At 41.1% G+C, this 22217-nt stretch overlaps 2 protein-coding genes across 2 annotated transcripts; one reads left to right on the plus strand and one right to left on the minus strand.

Annotated features, from left to right (window-relative positions):
• Positions 1 to 2687: 2687 nt before the first annotated feature.
• On the plus strand, positions 2688 to 21396 carry comm3. The gene is made up of 3 exons (XM_017244993.3): positions 2688 to 3070; positions 3722 to 4799; positions 20547 to 21396. Exons 2-3 carry the CDS (start codon positions 4244 to 4246, stop codon positions 21278 to 21280), a joined length of 1290 nt encoding a protein of 429 aa, XP_017100482.2. The 5' UTR covers positions 2688 to 3070; positions 3722 to 4243; the 3' UTR covers positions 21281 to 21396.
• Positions 11142 to 15350, minus strand: Phs (Phaser). Its single transcript, XM_017244992.3, has 3 exons — positions 13644 to 15350; positions 12785 to 13583; positions 11142 to 12723 (listed from the first exon to the last, which is right to left on the minus strand). Exons 1-3 carry the CDS (start codon positions 15201 to 15203, stop codon positions 12227 to 12229), a joined length of 2856 nt encoding a protein of 951 aa, XP_017100481.2. The 5' UTR covers positions 15204 to 15350; the 3' UTR covers positions 11142 to 12226.
• Positions 21397 to 22217: the final 821 nt, after the last annotated feature.

Here is a 22217-nt window from a genome sequence, read left to right on the forward strand (position 1 = left end):
TTTAATTCTTTGATAAGCATTTTTCCTTCTTACATGTTTTGATATATGTAATTAGGTTAATTTTTTTTACATTTAAAAATATAAAACTGGTTGAATAATTTGTGTGTCAGTCATTGGTTCGTCATCACGTGAGTTGTGAAATGCGCATGATTTTGTCTTTTGATTATTTTGTTTCGCGCATGCGCAACCGGTTTGCACCTGTTTGTCTTTTTTACCAGTGCCCTGGTGTCTGGCACGCTAAAAGGTAAACATTGAAATTATTAAGTATTAATATATAATAAATTATGAGGGTATTGGCTATATAATGATATTAAGGTAGGAATTTCCTTGAATACAAATTAAAAATGATGCTTTTTTTACCCAATAGTTTCTTTTAATTTTTTAAAAAAGACTTATTAACCCCTACATAATTTTATGGGTGTTTCTTTTGGTAAGTTTCTTGGCTAGGGTGATCTAATTAGCCCAAAAATCTAGTCTAGCCCAGAACCATAATTGAAAGGAACTGGGTTGCGAACTTGACTATATATTGATGTCAAAAATAAAAACTAATAAAGTGCGATCCGTGTAAAATGTAAAAGGATCTAAAAATTCTATGTTTTTAAACTATTAAAAAGCAAAATTTTAAAGATTTTATAAAATTATAGAATCAACCTTCTTATACAATAACTTATCATGATTGTATTGCCACGCAAATGTAGAAGCCATGACCGAATTCCAGTTAAAACCAAACCCAACCACAATCCTACTAAAAACTCATTAGCTACTTTTTCCATAAAATTAATAAATATAGATTTAACACATATTTGGGCTAGGACGTAAATAGTAATCTCCCTTTAGTACAAGCTGTCACGGTGATTAGTTGGCCCCTCAAGATAAGGAATCAACGTGAAAAACAATGCAACCGGCTACTCAAAATAAATCTAGAGTACACTTGAGATAAATATTAGAGTGGGGAGCCAGCGAGGGAATGCCCATAAATGTGACCTGGAAACCGTTTTAGAAATACGGATTAAAAAAGAACAATAACTTAATCAGGCATTGTTCCATATTCAGGCAGGGCTTTCAACCCAATTACACAGCCATTCAATTTATTTTGCATTTAAAACGCAAAAAGAGGCCATTCGATGCAGTTAATTGTTATTTGATTTGCTAGTGCAGTCTGTAGTGCCAATAAAAGCTCTATCTTTATGGGGCAAAGATTTTTTTGCGATAAGCCTAAGCAGCTTGACAATCCGTCAATTGGTAATCACATGACACAGAGCTCTTTAAAATCGATTAAGCGGGTAAACAGTGTTTAGGGCTCAAGTGCTAATATCAATAAAATAATTTCGAAATGATAAAGCTCTTATCATGCGTCACTAAGCCAGTGCAAAATGCTAATTGCAATCGATGCTCATAAATACATAAAATACAAACATACAGCATACCGCCACCCATTAAGTCAATAGAAAATGCAAAATTCATAATCATCCATTCGATCGAATCAATTTGTGATTTGCAAATAGTTAACCGCAAACCCAGGAAAAATTACTTCCACTAAGCGCACAAACAAAACAACTTTAAGCCATTGGGTATTATGCAATCACATTAAAGCACATCTTTATTGATATTATTCTGGTATAGTATAAGTATGCATGTTGGTGCCACATCATAATGCATTCGGTAGCAAAGTGCAGCAGCCACAAATTGCAAATAATGAAATGAAACGAAATAATTAAATGCAAATTTTAATAAACACACACGAAAAGATAATAAAACATGCCGTCGAACAAGGCCTATGGCCGATATTTGTTAAAAGCCAAAACTAATAAAATACTCCGGTTCCTCGGTGCGAAATTGTGCATGAAATGTTCACATTTCGGCAGCCTAATTCCAATGCATAAAATTAAATGTAAATGATATGCCATAAAATTGAAATATGCATGAACGGATTAGAAGAGCAATCTCTAATATTTTTGCATCACAAATGCACCCAAGCGAAGGCAATAAAGTTTGTTTAATATTTTATTTAAATTCTAAGTGAATATGTAAGGGCAAGGGCTTGAGAAAGTAAATGTTTCTGGAATAAATAAAAAATAGAAGTTATTTAATTGCTTAAAGGAAATGGAAATACTAATTGGAAATAAAAAATACAATCTAATTTCATGTAATATATATATTTTTAGTTACCTAATGTGTAGCTCTACTTTGATTATATAGAAATATGGAAATCAATAAACCCAGCCCGTAAAAATGTAATTAAAACCTGCATAAATATTTTAATAATCAAAATAATTTGTTGCCAACTCATCGTAGCTGAAAACGTTATATGCAAAAATAGGCTGTATCACAGTAAAGCCAAAATAAATCAAAACCAGAAAATACCAATAACGTGTGATATGGGAAAATTTTCAAGTATCAATGCCAATATTAGTTTTAAAGTACAAAATAACAAAAATAAACAGCCGGAATTTACTGGAATTGATTTCTGCTGTCGCCAAGCGAGTTGATTTTATTTTTTGCAGCATCTTCCAGCCAGATGTCGATCGAGCTGAGGCCGAATCTCAATCTCAATCTGAATCTGTATCTGAATCGCAATCACAGTCTGAGTCTAGGGTCCGCTAGGCGGCCCGTCAGTTGGCCATTCATTCAGTCACTCATTCATTTACTTGGTTCGTTTGCTTTGCTGCTGCCGTCTAGATAGACGTTGTACCGCCTTGTGGAAAAAAAAAATCATATCGCAGTCAGCGTCGCGACGCCACCGCTGCCAGTTAACTTCTCTGTTAACGTGGCTATAATTGCAAGCCGCTTGCAAGAAAGCAACCTTAATTGTTGTAAACAAGCGCCCGGGCTCGGTTCATTTAGTAATACAAAAATACAGAAAAAAAACTGAAAAATTAACAAAAGTGTTCCGCGAGTTGTTTAATCATTCATTTGTTATTATTGTTGATAAAGGTCGTGATATTTGTTTGGCAACAAACTGAAAAACTACATGCCTATAACCAAGTTGGCGCCAAATATTTAAGCTCGGTGAAAATCTGTGAAAATAAATGACAAGTAACTCTTGCCCTGAAAAGTTTAAAATTCAAAAGTAAGATCTAGTGGAAAGTAAAGAAAAAACTTTTGCTGCTATTGTTTCCATACTTTATTTTATAAAAAAAATGTTCCACCATATTTATTCAGTAATTATTTCGATCTAGTCTACTTCCCTTAAATATATACACTTGTTAAGACTCTGATATCTGTAATGATATACAATAGGGTTTCCCCAGTATCCTCAGTTTTTATGAACCAGCCTATAAACACTGAAAACAATTGGCCTAATTGCCTGTTTGTCGAAGCTGTTCTATAAATAGGAAAGTCATCTGTCTGTTAACCCGATGGGGTGTATACTTTAGGGCTTGTTAGTAGATTTTATTGATGGTTATAGGAACTCCTACTTCCAGCCCAAACTGGAAAAAACAACTGAGAATACCTGTTACTTAAACATAAATTGTATAATGAACCTCTCCTGTAATCAGATTTTTTACTCAATTTTAAATAAGATTAGGGAGGTGTGCACGTGTGCTGCCTTGAATTGCAATTGTAGTATATTATGTGCACTTCACGTGTAATCGGGAATTAGCCAGGCAAATATGATGAGATTTAACAGCCTCGAAGGTGGCAGAGATTAAACGAAACGGAGCAGACAAATGTTTTCCCTCATTTCCACTTGGCAAATCAATAAACTGAATTCATACAGATAGACAGCCGAAGGAGATACTTGTGCATACGTTTATTGCTCAGATAAATTCCCCCCAGGGTGGTAAAAACTCATAAAAAAAATATTTATAAAAAAAAAGTGTGTTTTTTTAATCAATATTTGAACAACAAATCAGCAATGCGAGCAGGCCGTATCTGCGAGATACAATTTTCTACAAAAACCCGAACGAGCTGCCAGAAGATGCGTAAGCCGAATTAACACCGATGCGTTAACACAATTAGTTGAAAAGTGAAAAACGACATAAAGTAGGGGCTGGAGATAAAATATAAAAAAAAGATCGAATCTATATGCCAGGCCGGGAGTGCCGACAAAAAGCGATCCAACAAATTTGCAACTTTACACTCGCTGGGGCCTTTCAGTCGCGAAATGAAGCTCCAGCATCGCGGCTGAGTCGAAGAAAAATAGACATATGTCTCGCAGCTGAATATAGAAAAGTGATAAAATAAAAAATAAATAAATATTTTAAAAATTAATACAACGAAGATTAAAGTGTTCTAAGCCATGGCCGAAATACTGAAAGCATTGAATATAACGGGCAACCTGCTGGCAGGCCTCGAAGACAGCAGCCATGAATCGGGGTTCAATCACACAACTTCCCCTGCCACCGATGCTGGCGGCCTCAATGCCACTGCCACCTTGAATGCCACCACCAGCGGCAGTGGCGAAAAACTCGATCTGGGCGGCTTCGATCTGCCAGGGAACTACTCCATACTCATTAACAAACTGGAGCAGCTGGCCTTGGGCCTGGATTCGGCGCTCGGCAACTTCACCATCGACCGCCAGGAGGTGGAGATCAACCTGAGTGGCGCCGCCTCGGCCAATGATGTGGCAGATGTGGCGGATGATCTCTTCAACGACGTCCTTCCAGCAGCTAGATCCCCCACACCCCACATAGCCCATGGATCCAGGATATACACGGGCGACGATGAAAAGGACTTTGCCCATGTGGTCAGCGATATTTGGATAGGCGTCATCCTGACCCTCCTCATCGTCTTTGTGATATTCTTCATTTGTGCTTGCTTTGTCTACCACAAGTTCCAGCAGTGGAAGAATTCATGTAAGTCTGGCTTACGCTGCGTATACTTGATATTGAGTTAAATATTTAAATTGGTATGGGGCGTATACTTGATATTCCAATAACTGAATAGGAACTATAATTCTATTTTATTTATCCTCTATGAACACACAATCAACCAATAGAATTCGATTATTCATGGAATACATTTAGTGAATGCTTTCATATTTACACACATTACACATCACAGATCATAAATAAACAATGTTTTGAAAACTCCGATTCGCGGTAATCCATAAATCAAATTGCAGATTCATTGAATTGAATTAAACGTCAGCTTAAAATGAAAACCCGTTTAGACTTGGACTTTAGAGCCCAGAACGTGGCGTCAAGCGGCAAGAGCTGAGCCAATATAAAAAAGGGAAAAACAAAAATAAAACAAAAATAAAAACAAATGAAAAAACAAACAAACAAAAGTACCAAAAGCAAAGTCTGCGTCAGGAAAGAACTTTTCACAAACGCAAAAAAACAAAAATAAAGCAAATAAATAGAACTAAAACAGAAGCAGAAACAAAACAATAAAGTCAGGCCCAGTGGGGAATGATTCACCTGAAATTTCGGCTTCTATTTACTTACCACATACCAGAAACCGAGACCAAATCTTGTGACTTGGAAACAGAGAAATTTCACAACTTTTGCCAGCCAGTCAACACCATATATATGAGCTATCTGTTTGGCCAAAACGACTTGCCAAAATAATAATTAGAGAAGACAGAAGCTGGTACAGACTGCCAAGTCAAAATCTGCCCTTTCTTATAAATTATATGACAATTAGGCCAATAAATTGCCAGATGTATTGATTAAACCAGTGGAGAAGGAAAACAGCTTTTCGGTTTCGAGCCTTATCTGACGGGCCATTGTCTTTGCCGTTGGCCGCTTTCAAAAACAAACATAACGTTTCCAGTTAATTAAAGTTGCAGTCAAGTGGCCCATTTGAAGAGAGTCTCAAGCACTCCTCCTTCAGCTTTCTTGTTTACGTTTTCCTCAGGCTCAAGTCCCGACTGCCCTGTCTCTTCTATTACATTGCAAATTTGTGTTAATTAATTAAAATGTTCTCGTCTCTCATCTGGCTGTCAATTGTTTGCTTGTGGTCGAAATGGCTGCCAGGCGGGTTATTTCTTTTAGCCATTCAATTAGAACCATTCAATGGCCTCCATAAGGGGGCGAATGTAAGTCAAGTGCAGGCTTCAAAGAGAACCAGGCTCAAGACCTGACAAGGCCTTGTGTTTGATGGCAGGAGATGTCTTAATCTTAAAAAAAAATATAAGTAAATATTATTAGCTCAATCTTTATTAGAGCTATTTTTAAAAGTGCCTCGTATTTACTCACATGATTTCTTAAGGCCAACTTTTGTTGGCACAACTCCACTCCTTTCTATACTGACAATAAGTTTTTGTTATACATTATTTTATTTACCCCTAAAACAACTTTTTTCCTAGTTATCCAATGCCTAGACACGTTTTCTGTCTGACTTTGCCAACAAGATGTATTTATTTAAATTTAAAAATTACAAACAAAAAGTTTAAGTACCTTATCTCATGCAGTCACTTGAAGCAATTTTAATACGGTTTTATCTTCTCATAAAATATAATACTACTTATGTGACGTATTTTTGCGGGAATGCCTTTCTCTTCTGGAGAAATAAAGAGAATCTTTATCAAACCGCGAACTGTCAGTCTCGTATGTACGCACTGACAACAGTGCGTATGAGTGACGGGTCGTGACATGGCTTTCGTTTCGGTTCACGGCTGTTTAATTTCCCTTAATGAGTTGTTTATCTTTTTGTTTGTTCTTCCTTTTTTTTTGTTTTTGTTGCTTCTGTTGCCGTGCCGTCATTGTTATTATTTTAAATGATTTTCCTTGCCCTGCGCCACTTATTGTTTTAAGCTGCCACCTTTTAGTGGTTTGCTTGGTTAAAGGCTTTAATTAGTAAATACACGTTTTAAATTTGTTTGCAACCGGACTTGATTAAATTCAGATACGGCTAGGGATTTATGGTTTTCCTAGCAAGGGGATCCCATAACCCGGAAACTTTTTATTTTTAGTTCGTTCCATAGATTAGCCAGAAATTGATAACGAAGTGGTATATCAAGAAGCTTAAAAATGGTCATTATGATAGTCTTATTATTAGTGCTACCAATTAACTCGAGTGCCGAAGCACCCAATAAAGTGTTAACCCCCTGAGAGCCATAAAATCTATACTTATAAATAGTAATTCACATTAGCCGGCGCACCTTTCCGCTTTCAGCTAATATTTGTTTCCAACAGAGTGCCAAACTTTTCAGATAAACTTTTAAGTAATACTCACTCTGATTGTACGAAAACAACTGCTACCGTTTTAATCAAGTTGGTTGCGCCGCAAATAAAACTTGGCGATTTGTTAATTCAATTAGGAAGTTCGATATTGATTGAATTTGCAAGTGCGATTAGCGTTCGGCACATTTTATTGGGTTTATGAAAGTGCAAATTGCAGTGGCAATGGCGATGCATCATCCTCCCAGGGCCAATGTCCAGTTGGGCCTTCGATTCCTTGCCGACTTTCGCTTCAATGCCCGTTTTTGTGCCTCTAATCCTGTAAGAATTCGCTTGTAGCTGCTTTTCATAATGGCAGTCAGTGACGTCAATGCATAACACAAAAAAGCCTTAAGCTGGATCAAGATTATATATGCAAATTCTGTTTGTTGTTTTCAATTGGTGGCTAAAATTGAGTAGAAGCGCGAATTTCGCATAAATATGTTAACTGAACAGCCCAAAAATGTTGCGCAAATTAGCAAGACTAACTAAAATGGCAGTTTGCGTTTGTATTAGTAATGAGCGTAATAAGCCAGGCTCTAATCAGTAAATGTTTCACTTAAGTAGACTATGAAATACTGTATCCGAAGGATCAAAATGCCAGTTTCTGTTCTAAAACCATGTATATCAAGGAAAATCGAACCTAACCAAGCCAATTTTAGCTCATAAGCTTTCGAATTTACATTACCAAATATTTCCTCTTGTCAATACAACTTGTATACCCCAATTACCCTTTAATTGCCTTAAATGAATGGCCACAGAAAACAAAAACCCCCGTCTACCCGTCCAGAGCCTATTTCTGGCGACCGCAGGGCCCGAACCAATCGACATGATGCTTCAGTTTATAAGCCACAAAACGTGTTGGATTTGTTTCAATGGCGCTAATTGCTTAATTGAAACTGTTTTTGCATTGGCAAGCAGCAGTAGCAGCAGCGGGCTAACTGTAAAGCTATAGACATGTGTTCCCCGACTCTCCACGGCAGCATAGCAAAATGTCTATTAGTATTTGGTTGCTAAAAGCCAAAAAGGCAACGGCAGCAGTAACACCAGCCGAAGCCAATAACAACAAACACTAAAATTAGCTTGAACCCCGGACTCACCTCCCCATCCCCAACCCCACACATGTCACACATGTCGTATACGTAATATACATTTTGATTAGCGTTAAGTATTCGCCACGTTGGGCTTTCGATTCATCCATATTTTCGGCAAGGGAATCGAATATTCTTTTTTTTTTGTGTTTTTGTTCTTCCCCGACCCAGATTTTCCCAGAAATACATATATTTTAATTGGAAATTCTTCAAATTAGCCGTCCCTCCTTCTCTCCGTATTTGGACTTTATCATAATTGGGCAGCATATTTCAATAATTGAAGCGCGCTATATTTTTAATTAGTTAAATGCGCGTTTAATTAGCTTTATAAATTATGCACATTCAGCGGTTAGTTGCAGTCCTTCCCACCTCAGCCCAGGGGCAGCCCTGCGGGAGCTGACTTTGAGTTTTTGTTTTTTTTTTTGTGCAATTATGAATATTTGTTTGTTCGACAGACCGACAGGCCGTACATTTATGCTGATATTTCGACGCTGCTCTGATTTATTTATGCGTTTGGCTATATTTTTACTGTTTTTTTTTCGTCAATACTCATTTTTTACATTTTTGGACTTTGTTTGTTTGTTTATGTACCATTTCACTGTCGACGGGAAATGAACTTCAATGAATTTTTTATTTATTAACGATTGCATGATTTATGGATAAATAATTTTTAATGCTTTTCATATGGATGCGAGTTGTCAGCAAAAGTTATGAATAAAAATCGTTCGATAACGCTTGAAACAGCCGCATTGAATATGGAAATCAATTGCATTTCGAGGCTGTTTGCTGCAGGCTGCTGGTTGAAGTAGAAATATTGAAACAATCACTTAGGTTGTGTATGAAAGAGTTAATGAACTGTTAACTTGGTTTTGTGGCTTTTTGATGTTTTAATTCATCAAATTAAACAATAATAACCAAAGTAGTACTTCAATATTCTTTTTAATATCATGCATACGCACCGTTGGCAATTCAAAAACTTTAAAATAAACGCGCCCATTTCAAGTGTTGGAAAACACGCTGCTGCTCTCACTGCACCTTCCACACACACACACACACACACACTCTCTGGCAAAGCGGCTCACACACTAGAGAGGGCTGCGCAAACAAATCAACAAAGCCCAGCGACGCCAAAGACAACACAACCACAAACATAAACAACCGCTCTCCCAGAAAGCAAGAACATGGAGCGGCTATTGGGAGAACGGCTCGAAAACAACAACAAAACACGTTCCTACGACGCGACGCCTCAGATGCAAGTTAACGACCGCGTCAAGAATGCAAGAAGAACAGAAGAAACACCAAAGAGACTCAACAAACAAAAACATGAGACTTTATAAACAGAGAGAATTATAAGAGATTTCCAGGGGGATTCTCCCTCACTATAAATTCGTCTAGGATATTCGATTTTATTATATATGTAGGTTTCAATAGATATTATATTTGGAAATACTAATAGTGTTAAGAGTCCATTATTTTTTCTCACTGCATAACCAGAACAAACTCGATGGCAGAACGTAATTGTATTAGTGGCCAAAAGCCAAGCGTCTGCCTTGCTGCCGCCCTTGCCCTCGCCCTCACCCTCGCCCCTGTCTTCTGGCCTCTTGCGCCGCCGGCGCAGCGTGTGGCTTTTATGGGTAGTTTTAAAATTAACCACAGCGGCTGCGGCAAAAAGAAACACCAGCAACGAAACAGAACAGAAGAAGTCAAAGTCTGAGACTCGAGCGAAATTCAATTAAAAGCCAGCAACATAAAAGTGTAAAAATGCTGAAGAGACAACCAAAACAAAAAAGAACAAGAATCAGAAACAAAAACATCAGAGTGTGAGGAGAGCAGGCTTGATCATCGCACACACACACACAAATACAAACAAAAGCACAAGCGCGCTTACTTGCTGACTGTACAACGAGGCGTATACTTGTTTTTTTTTTCGACGCTTTGCTTTCCACAATCGCCAACCCAAATAATGTGTATACGTATTCGTAGTTGTTCATTTTTTTTTGTTGGTTGCGTATTTTGCTCGCTTTTTTACGCTTTCTACACCAAAAAACGGCGACAACAAAAGTCGCCACACTTAATTTGCATATTTTCGCACACCACCATGAGCACAACTTCCGTGCATATGTGTACGCTGTCACGTCGGCTATCTTCTTCTTCACTCTTTGCTTTTCTATTTTTTCTCTATTTTTGCAGTTGTAGTTGTAGTTGCTTTTTTTTTTGGCACAATCTCACAAACAACAAAGCACGCGGTACCACGCTACGTATGCGTAATATTGCATTGAAAGCGCTTGCAACCAGAGAATACTAGACTTTGTTTCTTTTATTCGCTGATTTTACCATTTTTTTCGTTTAGCTGTGCTTCTGTTTGAAAGCCAGAACAAAATAAATTGTCATTGCAGAGCTCAGTTGATAAGCATATGGCCAAAAACGAGTAAAGTACGAGACTCCTGTAATTGGTTTTTGTTTAGAAACCCAAATAGGGAGGAAGTTCTGTCAGGGAGTGAAGCTTTAAGGCTTCATAAATCATAGAAATAAATCTTATTTTAATATTTAAGATAACTAAAATATTGAAAATATTTTATTGTCCTTGCCAAGTTCAATGATCGCTCAGGGGATAGAATCTTTTCATATATTTTTCAAATATTTCGCTCTCTTGTGGCATATTTCTGTGGCACATCAACCCCGTGGCACTACAAAACACAACCCCATTATAAATGACAAACTACCGACCGAAATTCACTCTCGGCACAGCCATAGTCCACCCCAATCCTGCCGAGCTGCAGTAGTGCTGAAAATTGGTCAAGGGCTGACTGCCGCAGAAGCAGCTGCCTTTTGATGTCCCGGCCCATAAACATCCCCCCCGCACAGCCCACACCAATTCAGGTAATTGCAATTCGAGGGTTGAACAACATGATTCGCAAGTGTCATTAATAAAAGGACAAGGTTAAGTTATGAAATAGCATATATTCATAGGACTCGCTTAGATGCTAAAGAATGAGAACAGCTGCCAAAAAAATGCAATATACAAAAAGTACGCCCGATCCTAGACAGACCATAGAGATGAAAACGTCGCTGACTTTTCGTCCTTATGCACTCTCCTTATGTCCTTATGTGATTACATTTCGAGATTTTAAGTAAATACTATAAAGTAAATGTGTTTACAAAATAAATATAGTAAGAGTTCTGAGATAGTTTTGAATCCACTTTCTTAGCAACTAAACACTAAAATTATTAAAACTAAATTATAGTGATTTGGAATTGAGTATATGTTGGGAATTTCATATAAATTGCATATTAAATGACTTGCAATACGTGCTATAAATTAAATGAAATCGAGAAGACATATTCTCTGAATAAATGCGGGGGGAATGGCGAGGAAATGCTTGCAATAAATCGAATTATTTGGAAATTTGTGTACTGAAATCTAATCTTGGCGACACGGCGGCGTATTATTCATACAAATTTGAGCGTTGGAATTGAATTTCACGATAATTATAATCGTGAATAATGATAATTTCACGAGTGGCTTTACAATTAGTCTTCGCAAACATTTCACTCGAATTGTTTTCTTACAAGCTAGTTTGTTGGTTCTTTTTTTACATAGTTATACTTATTTTGTTCACACAAGTTGCTCTGTCTATTATGAAAATATATATATTTATATTTATGGTATAAAACTCTTTGCAGTCTCTTGCTTATTTTTGAATATCAAATATCTTTTTCTTTTAAAAAGTAGTCTTTTCTGGTTCTTGGTTAGTGGTCCTGGTCCTTCACAACATTAAATATTCCTTGTTCGTTCTTCATCCGCAGAACCGGCGAATTCAAAAGCTCACTCCATTTTCTTGGTTTTTACGATAAATACGCGTATATATAGTATATAGTTTATAAAGAATACTTGATCCCTGCTGCAAGATTGCATTGCAAAATTGAAAAATTAAATTGCGAGGCGAAATGTGTCCATCATTTCAAAGTACAGTGGCATCTTAAAAGGTAATGAGTAAGAAGTTGGTTGATCCTGAACTTAAGTCTTTAGATTTCCGCCTGCTGGCCCACCACCGTGAAGTAGCTGGTGATCTTGCGATTGGTCTTGCCCTTGCCGCTTCCCTCGACTCCACTCGCGGCACTGGACAGGGCGTTCTCCTTCTCCGGCGTGATGCTCTCGTCGTCTTCCGGGTTGGGAGCCCGTTCCACCTGCATCGACAGCGTGACCTGAACTTGGGCCCGGCCAGCACCAGCATCCGCCGGCAGCTCCACAACAGCAACTTTGGCGGGCGGCGACTCCTCTCGAATGTCCGGAAGGTCTTCAAGTAGTTTCGCCTGGACATCCACCTTCTGTGGCTTCTCCCTTCTCGGACGCTTCGCAGCGGCCGGTTTGGCTTTGGGCTTCGCTTCCGGATCAGAGTCGGAATGGTCTTCTTCTGGTTTGTTCTCCACCGTCTTGCCATGCTCCCGCTCCTGGTGGCGGATGAGATTCACTCTGGACGAGTAGCCACGCGTACAGGCATCACAGCTGTAGGGTTTCTCACCTAAAAACCAATCCAAATATTTGTTATATTTGCTACGAATATGACCAATCGTCCCACTCACCTGTATGTCTACGCATGTGGACGCGCATGTCGATCTTTCTGGCGAACCTCTTGTCGCACAACTCGCACTGAATGGGTTTGTCGCCGAGATGGGTGCGTCGGTGGACCACCAGATTTTGTCGAGCCCGGAACGCCTTGCCGCAGAGATCGCAGGCGTAGGGCTTCTCGCCCGTATGGATCCGCACGTGAATGGACAAGTCGGAGCTGCGAACGAATCCCTTGTCGCACTTATCGCACTTGTAGCGCCGGTCGTTCTTGTGGTGACGCATATGGAGCGACAGATCTTGCTTTGTGGCCAGCGGCATCGAGCACTCTTCGCATTTGTACGCTTTCTCAGTGCGGTGGCGCAGTTGGTGCTCCGAGAGACGCATCTTCAGGCGAAACGCCCTGCCGCATATTCCACAGGCGTAAGGTTTCTCGCCGGTGTGGAGACGCAGATGGTCCTGCATTCGGGAGAAACGCTTAAAGGTCTTGCCGCAGAAGTTGCACGTATGAATGACTCCGTTCTCGTTGCGCTGCGACTCCTCGGATGACTCACGCTTGATCGAAACGAAACTGTCGTCCGATGAACTGTTGTGAGGCGAAACCGTCGCCGAGGAGTCATCGTCCAGTCCCTCTTCGTCGAGGTCCTCCTCCTCGTCTTTGATCTCGGCCGAGAAGCTGCGCGACTTGCGCTTTCGTCGTTCTGTCGTCTCTGTTGCCTCCTTCTCCTTCTTGATCTCCTTTTCTGGCATTGGGATGGGCGCTGGTATCTTCGGCTCTTTGCGAGAGCGTTTCCGCTTCGGTGGGATGGATGCTTCCTGAAAGAAGGATGATCTGTTGGAGAATGTCTGTTGCCTGGGAGTTTGAGAAACACATACCTGCTGCTCCAGCTGCTTTAACTTTGAGGATTTCTGATCCTTTGTCACTTTCTGAGATTGTTTTTGTGCTTTTTCTGACTTTTTCGGCTTTTGTTCCTTCACAACTTTGTCCTGGGGTGGCTTCTCCTTTCCTGAAGTGCACGCTTTCTTGCCGACTTCCTCTGTCACTTCGGGAAGCTGAGGGGCAGCTGCATCCTTGTTCAACTGATCCTTGGCAACCTCTTCGTTTTGCTTATCTTCTGGCTCTTTCTCGGTAGCCGGCTCCAGAGGCTCCTCTTTCTCTTGAGGCAGTTTCTTGCTGGCAGGCTCCATCTCCTCAGAGGCCAAGCCCTCCTGCATCACCGGCTTCTCCTCCTCGCTTGTAGCCTTCTTTTCGCGCTTCTTCTCCGGCTTCGACCGCTTGCTGGCCCTTTTGTTCGCTGTTGGCAGTTTGATGATCATCTTACTGACCTTCGGGCTGCTGGTTTTCTTCACCCGCTCGGCCGCTATTTCGGCCACCATGGCGCTAATCATGTCCAGATCTTCCTTGTCGTTGGATTGAATAGCCGGCGCCGACGTCTCCTTGACATCCTGCTCGGGTGGCGGGGTTTCTGGCGCAGGAATCGGTAGCTGGAACTGCTGGCCACTCGACTTGGCAGCCAATTCGCCGGGAATGGTGACCATGGCCAGAGGCGGCAGTTCGGTGGGCTCTTCCTTGGGCACCAGGAGCTTAAAGTATCCATGCTGCTGACCCAGGTGCTCCTGGAAGTGCTTCGTCTCGACAAACTGGGAGTTGCAGGCGAGACACAACTGCAGCAGGGACTCTCCCTGCATGAGCAGCTGGGCACAGGGCTTCAGGCTGTTCAGATCCAGCAGGCTCTGATTCAGGGGCGGAGTGTCCTCGTCTTCGGGGGTGGAAGCCTTGGTCTTGCCACGCCTCCGCTTGGCTTTCGGTTTGGCATGCATTTTCTGAAAGTGCTTGGCGAGGATCAGGCTGTCGGCATAGTGATGGCTGCAGTCCGAGCAGCTGTAGATGAACCGATGGGACTTCTCATCCGCCAGGACTTGAGCGGCCACCACAGCAGCCGCACTTGCTGTGGAGTCCTGCGACCCCAGGGAGCAACTGGAGGCCAGGGAACTGATGGATGCCCTGCGTCCATTTGCCCTCGACTTGCTCGTCCCAGTTGGCCTGCCACGAGGTTTTTTCACTTTGTTTTCAGCCGGCTTTGGCTTTGCCTTCTCTTTATCTTTCCCGTTACTGACCTGCGACTTTGTTGTTACCACCACCTTTGCTACAGCGGCTGCTGCTGCGTCTGCTTCTTCTTCCTTCTCCAGCTTCTCCGCCTTTGTTGCTGTTTTCGCCGTTTTTGCTGCCTCGTCCAAACGAATGCGCTGGGCCTCCAGCTCCGCCTCGTCCTCGCTGTCTATTTGCAGCCCCACATCGTCGGGAAGATCGTCCTCGTCGTCCTCCTCCTCCTCCTCCTCGTCCATGTCGATTTCGGAGTCCTCAGAATCCTCCTCGTCGTTTGTTTTTTTCATCGTTTGCTGCTGCGGCGACGCAGCATTTGCCATTTTAAGCATTTCCACTGTGCGCTTGCTTCTCAATACACTTTTATTGTTTTATTTTCAGTGAAATCACACGCGCAAACAACAAAAAGCGAGAAAGAGAACCGAACAATTTTTAATCCACCGACGCCGCTGAGAGTTCTCACTAGGGTTGATAATTCATCAAAATATCAATATATCGATATTCTTTGTATGAAGTGATATCGTTTTATGAATTCGCCAAAGTGTCTCTCTCTCTCTCTCGCACGCACAGAGATAAGCGTGATCGTTTGCAACACTGTTTGCGCAGTGCTGCGAACTTCCCCGAAGGTAGTGTTGACGGCCGGGTGGCGATGGGCGGTCTAATTCAAATAAAATGAGAAAAATGCCAAGGCAGCAGCTGTTGCCGCTAATGCCTCTTTGATAGATATTCGACTTTTGACCAGTTGGCTGCCAACTATTTGATTATTCCGTTCACGCTTACAATTGGCACGTATTTGTTGGGTGCTCTCTAGATTTTCTTCAATTTTGGGTTCCCCTTTTTTGTACTATTTTGTGGAGGTAAACTCAAACTCATCGGTGATGTCGGTTCAGGGACTATTTTTGTATATTCCATACAATATTTATTTTAAATTTTCATATAATACAAAGTTTATTTTCTGTTTTTAATTTATAAACTTAAAAAAACGATCAGTTACTCCAAAATTCTTCTCAACACTGATTTTTCCAAAAACATGCTATACTCTAGCTCGTAGAAACATATTTTGTTGTTCTCATTGTTTTTTATTTGGCTAGTGGAACATACTTTGGCTACAATGTCGGGCCCGCATTTTCGTTACACCGGCAACATGTGCAAAAGTCAATTTGAAAATTGCCGCAACTGCCGCACAACGGGGCAAGTGGTGCTTTGTGGTTTAAGGCTGGTTTTTCATAGCACTCACATCACATCCATAAACAACCAACCCGGCACAGCCCACCGGGAAGTTGTTTATATTGTTTTTAATAACATTCAGCGCCTCGCACAGGCCCATGGCCCAAGCCCAAGCCCAAGCCCAGTGCCAAGCCCCAGGCACCATGTGTGCTTGCATTTTATAAATTACACTAACTTTTTTCCTCGATTTGTCTACGCACGCCGTTTGCATTTTATGTATTAGCTGAACTTTCAGCAAGTTCAAAGTACATAAATCAATCGGACGAGCCGCAGCGGGGCCTCAAATTAAATGGCTAATAAAATACATCACTTAAATAAAAAATAAAAGAATGACTATGATGGGCTATTAAACATATTCTCATTCTGAAATGATAACGAAATAAATATTTCTCCACAAACATAATAATTAATTTAATCAAAAGCTTAATCACCTTAAAAGTACTCTTATTTTAAAGATTTCCAAATTATTTTAGATAGATAGATTGATAGATTAAAAAAATGGTATACCTTCCTAATACCTTACCTTCCTTCCTTCCTTCCGAAACAAAAATTTTTACTTAATTTTTGCCATTTTTGGGCAATGATTTCGGGCACAAATTGGGACAATTCTAACACAATTGATTGTGTTAAAAGCGGCTTACCATAAAGCTTTCAATGTTTCAATCGGTTACGAAATAGTTAAGGTATTCTCTCAAAAGTTTCTAAAAAGTTTAGATTTTAGCCAAGAAAAATATGTTAAAAATTTTGTTTAAATGTTTCAATAGGACCTACATACTATGGTATCCTATTAAGCTGCTTTAGTCTCCAACATTCGATGTGTTCACCAAAAGACGATAAACAAGGACTAAATGTGATATACGTTTATATAATTTAGTGTTTTATTTCAAAAGCTGCTTTCGTAACCAAGTCGTTTCTAATATTTTGTTTTTTCATCCAAAATGTAGTGTGGGCGGTGGGGTAGAGGACAGTAAAGGGGAGATAGAAAGTAAACGGTACGGGAAATGAAATATTTGCAAACAAATAGACACACTTATTACTTTTTCGTCCTGGGTTATTCGCCGAGTTGGATGTTGGATGCTCCTGGCGCGTGTTTCGTTTACTGTTACGGAAGATGTCTTCATGTTGTCGGTTTTGTCCTTTTTATTGTTGCTCTGCCTCCGACTGACATGCCGCAATTTTTCTTCATTTCTGTTTTCCTTTCGTGTGGACGACCCCAACCGAAGGAGCCCAGGCGCCCGGGAGGAACCATGAGATGGATGGGTTGTCTTCCTAATAATTTAGCAGTTAGTTTTAATGCGCTACAGTTGCAGATGATGGGACATTTGTCCAGGGAAGAAGTCGGCAAATAGAGATTCAAAATATTAGTGAGCCTAGACATAAAATAGTTGAGGATAATAAAAGGACTCTATTTATTTTTATACATTTTTTCAATATAATTTTCATTTGAAATAGAGGTAAGTTCTAAACCAATTTCCTATATTTTTCTTCAATGGAAGGTCATTTAAATGCCTTTCCTCTCAAACATGAACTATTTTTAAGAGACCCTGGCCTTTGGCAACATCATTTTTCTTGTGTCCGACTTGAAGAAAACAATGCATACTGACATGCGTTTAGTTACGAGCCCAAAATATTTTCCTTTTTTTTCCTCGTCCTTTTTTCCTGGCCCGTCCGACATGTGTTTTAGCCAAGAACACAAAAAGGTATTTGCATTCTCGTTCCTACAAGAGTTTAATTAGTTAAACAAAGAACAGAAGCTGCACCAGACATGGCCATAAGTTATACCCTTGACATGGATCAGAGCCCGGATCCAGGTACCCAGATCCAAGCTCCACAGACTCCAGGTTCAAGCTCCCAGCTACCCAACTCCCATCTCCGGTGGGAGGCATAGGTAGCAGTTAACGCCTGTCTTCAGAATTCCCCCGGCATTGTCTGGCGGCCACAACTTCAAATATAAAGTTGTTTGGGGCCTTAGGCCCTGGGCCCAAGGATTGGGGCTTGGGCAAGGACTAACAGGTGGAGCGAGAGGGGAAACGAAACAGTCATAATAATGTTTCAAGGCCGCTTTGTCCCCGGGCGTAGACATTGGGGAGAAATTTAAACGGCAATTTGGAGCCGTGTTTACCAACCCCAAGGACAAGGAAAGGGGAGCTGGAGAGGCCATGGACTCGGAGAAAAAGCAACGACGTCGAGCAGCATCCAAAAATGTGGGCGGGCTTTTATTTTTGGCTCGCGTTGGGGGCGGTGGGCCTGAACTGCTTGCGTGCTTGGGAAACCGAGGGTTTGCTAGCTTCCCACTGGAATCTTCAAATCATACAGCAAAAAATTAAATAAATATTTGAGGATTAAAAATATAATTTTTCTTAAGTGAAAGTTTTTAATATATTTTTATTTATCTTGGGATTAAAATAGACTATTTATTATGCTCTTTTAAAAAAAAGCTTACATTTCTATCTTAAAAATACTTGCATCTTTCTTAAATTTTTTCTTAAAATTTTTTATGATTATCTTTTAATTTTTTGAATAACTATAACTATGAAATTTCTTTAAGTGAACATCCCCAAAAAATAAGTTCATCTCCTTGTATATATTTTTTGTTGTCTGCTGGCAGGCATGTCCCCATCACCACCGACACTGCCATTTCCATCGTCCTCATCCTGGGCACGTCACTTTTGGTCGCTCGAGCAGTATGTCGTTTGTTTTCTTTTTTCTGCCTTGGTGGTTTGGCGCACAAATCCACAGAACGCACAACGCCTCCCAGCTCCCAGACACCCCACAGCCTCAGACACTGACTCCCTCCGCAAATCCCCCATTCCGAAAGCGAAGCCCCAACATAAAGTGTGTTTAGCTTTTTTTCGTATTGTGCCAACGTTCAAATATCTTTGGCCAGCCTTAGGTTATGTTGCTCCGCTTTTAGTCGTAGTTTCAATTCAAATAATATGCACAAAAAATTAAAATATATAGAATGCTCTTACCAACATACCAAAATTATTAAAAAATGTTGTATAAATATTTACAGAATAGTCTGAAAAGTTGGGAGTGTTTGTATTATATCCCGCACTTTTATTGTGTAGCTCAATTTCTCAGAGTGTAGCCACTTTCATGACCTTTGCCATATTGAGTAGTGGAAATTTCGGTGTCCATTTTGTTGTTGGCTTATATCTTGCGGCGAATATTTTATGCACAACGCACTTACACTTTGTGCCTTGTTTATTTTCGTTTCGTCTCCAAAAGCGGCTTTCGTCTTTTTTTTTTTATACGCTGCACTTCATTTTATTATCCTGCTAAGCTGCGTTTGGGGAATTGAATGCGTATGTCCTGGGGCTTACGGAGCCCCAACAGTTCATCAAGTCAAGTAGTTGTTAAGGGCTGTCAAAAGGAGGCATCTGAATAACTTTAATGGAAACTTAAACTTAAAGCCAAGATCTAAAATCTGGATATTCTGGTTGGAAATAGTTACCTTGCCAAGGTACAGAGCCACCCCAAAGTGCTCCGTTTTGGGAGCCATGGGTTAAGCTCCATGTAAGCCCACCCATAATTAACTAAAAGTCAATTGAAAATTACAAAAAGGCTTAAGCACGTTGAGCTGTTTTCAAAGGGAACGGGTTGACAGCTCCCTCCGGGAGGTCGTGCTACGTTTTCCAAAATTTCTGACTCAGACCCCAGGCCACCCCCCCGTGAGTTTTCACTTTCATTCCGCCCGCTTTCTTGGCCATCATCAATTTAATTTCGTAATCTTACAAAGCGCTGCCTAATAAAAAATGAGCGGTCCGTTCATGTGGGTGTGAAAATGGCCGCCTGTCTGACTGTCAGTCTTCCATCTACCGTCGGCGGATACCCGCAGGCGGCGGGCTTTAAATCCTCATCCTGCTGGCGGGAAAAAAGGGTGTGAAACCAAGCGTGTGTCATTTTCAATGTTTGCTCTCCAGGACTCCCCATCACAGGGCTAATCCTCAAAATCTTGTACTACGTCACCGAAAAACGCTTGCCGCATCAACAGTTTCTGGTGATGCTGACTCACCTTCTTGGGGAGACCACCTTCGTCTTCTTCATCCTCCATCCATCCCAGGAGCAACATTTATCCCGGACAATTGCAATAAATTTTTTTGTTGCCTACTTTTAAGGGTTGGACCAGGAATTGGACGCAGGTTGCATTTCTCCGCCTTTAGGGCATTTTACTAGCTTTTAAACGAACAAGCATTTGGTATAAAAATTTCATTCACTTCCGCAACAGCATCCCCAAAAAAAAAAAACTAAAGGTAGCAGTTCCGGGGGATGGAAATTGTTTAAGTGCTATTGGTGATGTTTCGAATCCCAAAAGGTTACCAGAAGGAATTGATTTGATAATTCTGATTGTTCTTTTTTGCCAGCCGGAAGGTGTAGGAAAAGGATAAAATAAAATAAAAAGTTTCTAAAATTAAATACTAATAACATTTTAAATCTTATTCCAGATCGTGCCAATCACAGTGATGCCACAATCGAAATCTGTCGCCGTTGCCCGCCAGACTATGAGGCAGAATCCCTACCCTCGTACACTATTGTTTCCGGGCTGCCCACCTACGACGATGCTCTCGAGGAGTTCCGTAAGGCCGGCATCATCCTCACCCCGGCCGTAGTGCCCATCATCAAGATATTCGAGTGCAACGAAAACGGCGGCAAGGAGCCAGCCGTGGGATACAGTTTGGTGGAGACCAATGTACCTGGTCTAGATGGTGGGGCAGCGGACACTGTCTCCATAGCCTCGACCACCTGCAATTGCGGCAACTCCTCGCCCACGTCCTCGCTGCCCAGCTATAGCGCCGCCACCGCAGCTGCCATGGCGGTGGCTGCAGCTGCCCCGCCCCAAGTGATCGAACTGTCTCCGGAACACCTCGCCTCCTTGTCGCAGAAGCGTCTCTCTCTCCAGATCTCATTCAACAACTCGGTGCGCCGCCAATCTCCATCCGGGGCAGCCCTACGGAATCATCTTCTTCGCTCGCGCGCCGTGGGGAACACCGCTGGAATGGGTCCTCTGGAGGCTGGTTCCGGTGCTATTGCGGTGGTGGCTGGTCACGGGTCAGGGGGTGCTGGTGCCCAGATCCTGCCCGCCCTGCACCGCTCCTCGTCCACGCTCTCCCTGTCCAATGAGCGCCAGTTGCTGGATCAACGTCTCAGGCACCTGCATCATCGTGGCTCCCTTTACTGAGAGCAGACCTTGAGGGTCCCAACTGCCTGGTTATTCCTTCCTAAATCGTATTCCTTACATAATCCCAAGAGTTGTTAGATTTAGGCCACATGCAATAAATATTTGTTATTTTTTAATGTTATTTATTATGGCAATTTTTATTAAGACATCTAATATAGATTTTGGGAAATATTTAAAAAATTGTGCATATAAAGAAGAAAAAAATATAGAAATCAAGAAAGGTATACTAACTTCGAGAGGAATCCTGATAGGATTCTAAAGCGGTCCACAGTTTCCCCCTATAGGGTCCACAGTGATGGCTATATCTTCCCCAATACTGATCCGATTCTCAAGCGGAGTACCTTAAACGATTTCTAGATCGATTCTCCACCATTCTGCATCAAAATCCTGAGACAAAATATTTTTTAGATTTTTTGTCCATTTTCGTGATGAGATCCCTTGAAAATGGGGTTTTCCCCTATGGGATCCACAGTGATGGCTATATCTTCGCCAATCCTGATCCGATTCTCGAGCGGAGTACCTTAAACGATTTCTGGATCGATTCTCCAACATTCTGCATCATAATCCTGAGACAAAATATTTTTTAGATTTTTTGTTCATTTTTGTGATGGGATCCCTTGAAAATGGCTTTTTCCCCTATGGGGTCCACAGTGATGGCTATATCTTCGCCAATCCTGATCCGATTCTCGAGCGGAGTACCTTAAACGATTTCTGGATCGATTCTTCACCATTCTGCATCAAAATCCTGAGACAAAATATTTTTTAGATTTTTTGTCCATTTTTCGTGATGGGATCCCTTGGAAATGGGGTTTTCCCCTATAGGGTCCACTGTGATGGCTATATCTTAACCAATTCTCATCCGATTCTCAAGCGGAGCACCTTAAACGATTTCTGGATCGATTTGCTACCATTCTGCATCAAAACCCTGAGACAAAAT

Source organism: Drosophila bipectinata, chromosome 3L (assembly GCF_030179905.1).
Source record: "Drosophila bipectinata strain 14024-0381.07 chromosome 3L, DbipHiC1v2, whole genome shotgun sequence".
Classification (NCBI taxonomy): domain Eukaryota; kingdom Metazoa; phylum Arthropoda; class Insecta; order Diptera; family Drosophilidae; genus Drosophila; species Drosophila bipectinata.

What these genes read in the sequence shown, in the direction of transcription:
- Phs (XM_017244992.3), bottom strand. Translation starts at nt 15,203, where the DNA reads ATGCTTAAAATGGCAAATGCTGCGTCGCCGCAGCAGCAAACGATGAAA. An exon ending in TAAAGCAGCTGGAGCAGCAG is followed by an intron (nt 13,584 to 13,643) that starts GTATGTGTTTCT and finishes TCCTTCTTTCAG; the next exon opens with GAAGCATCCATCCCACCGAA. An exon ending in CCACATGCGTAGACATACAG is followed by an intron (nt 12,724 to 12,784) that starts GTGAGTGGGACG and finishes ATTGGTTTTTAG; the next exon opens with GTGAGAAACCCTACAGCTGT.
- comm3 (XM_017244993.3), top strand. Translation starts at nt 4,244, where the DNA reads ATGGCCGAAATACTGAAAGCATTGAATATAACGGGCAACCTGCTGGCA. An exon ending in CCAGCAGTGGAAGAATTCAT is followed by an intron (nt 4,800 to 20,546) that starts GTAAGTCTGGCT and finishes ATCTTATTCCAG; the next exon opens with ATCGTGCCAATCACAGTGAT.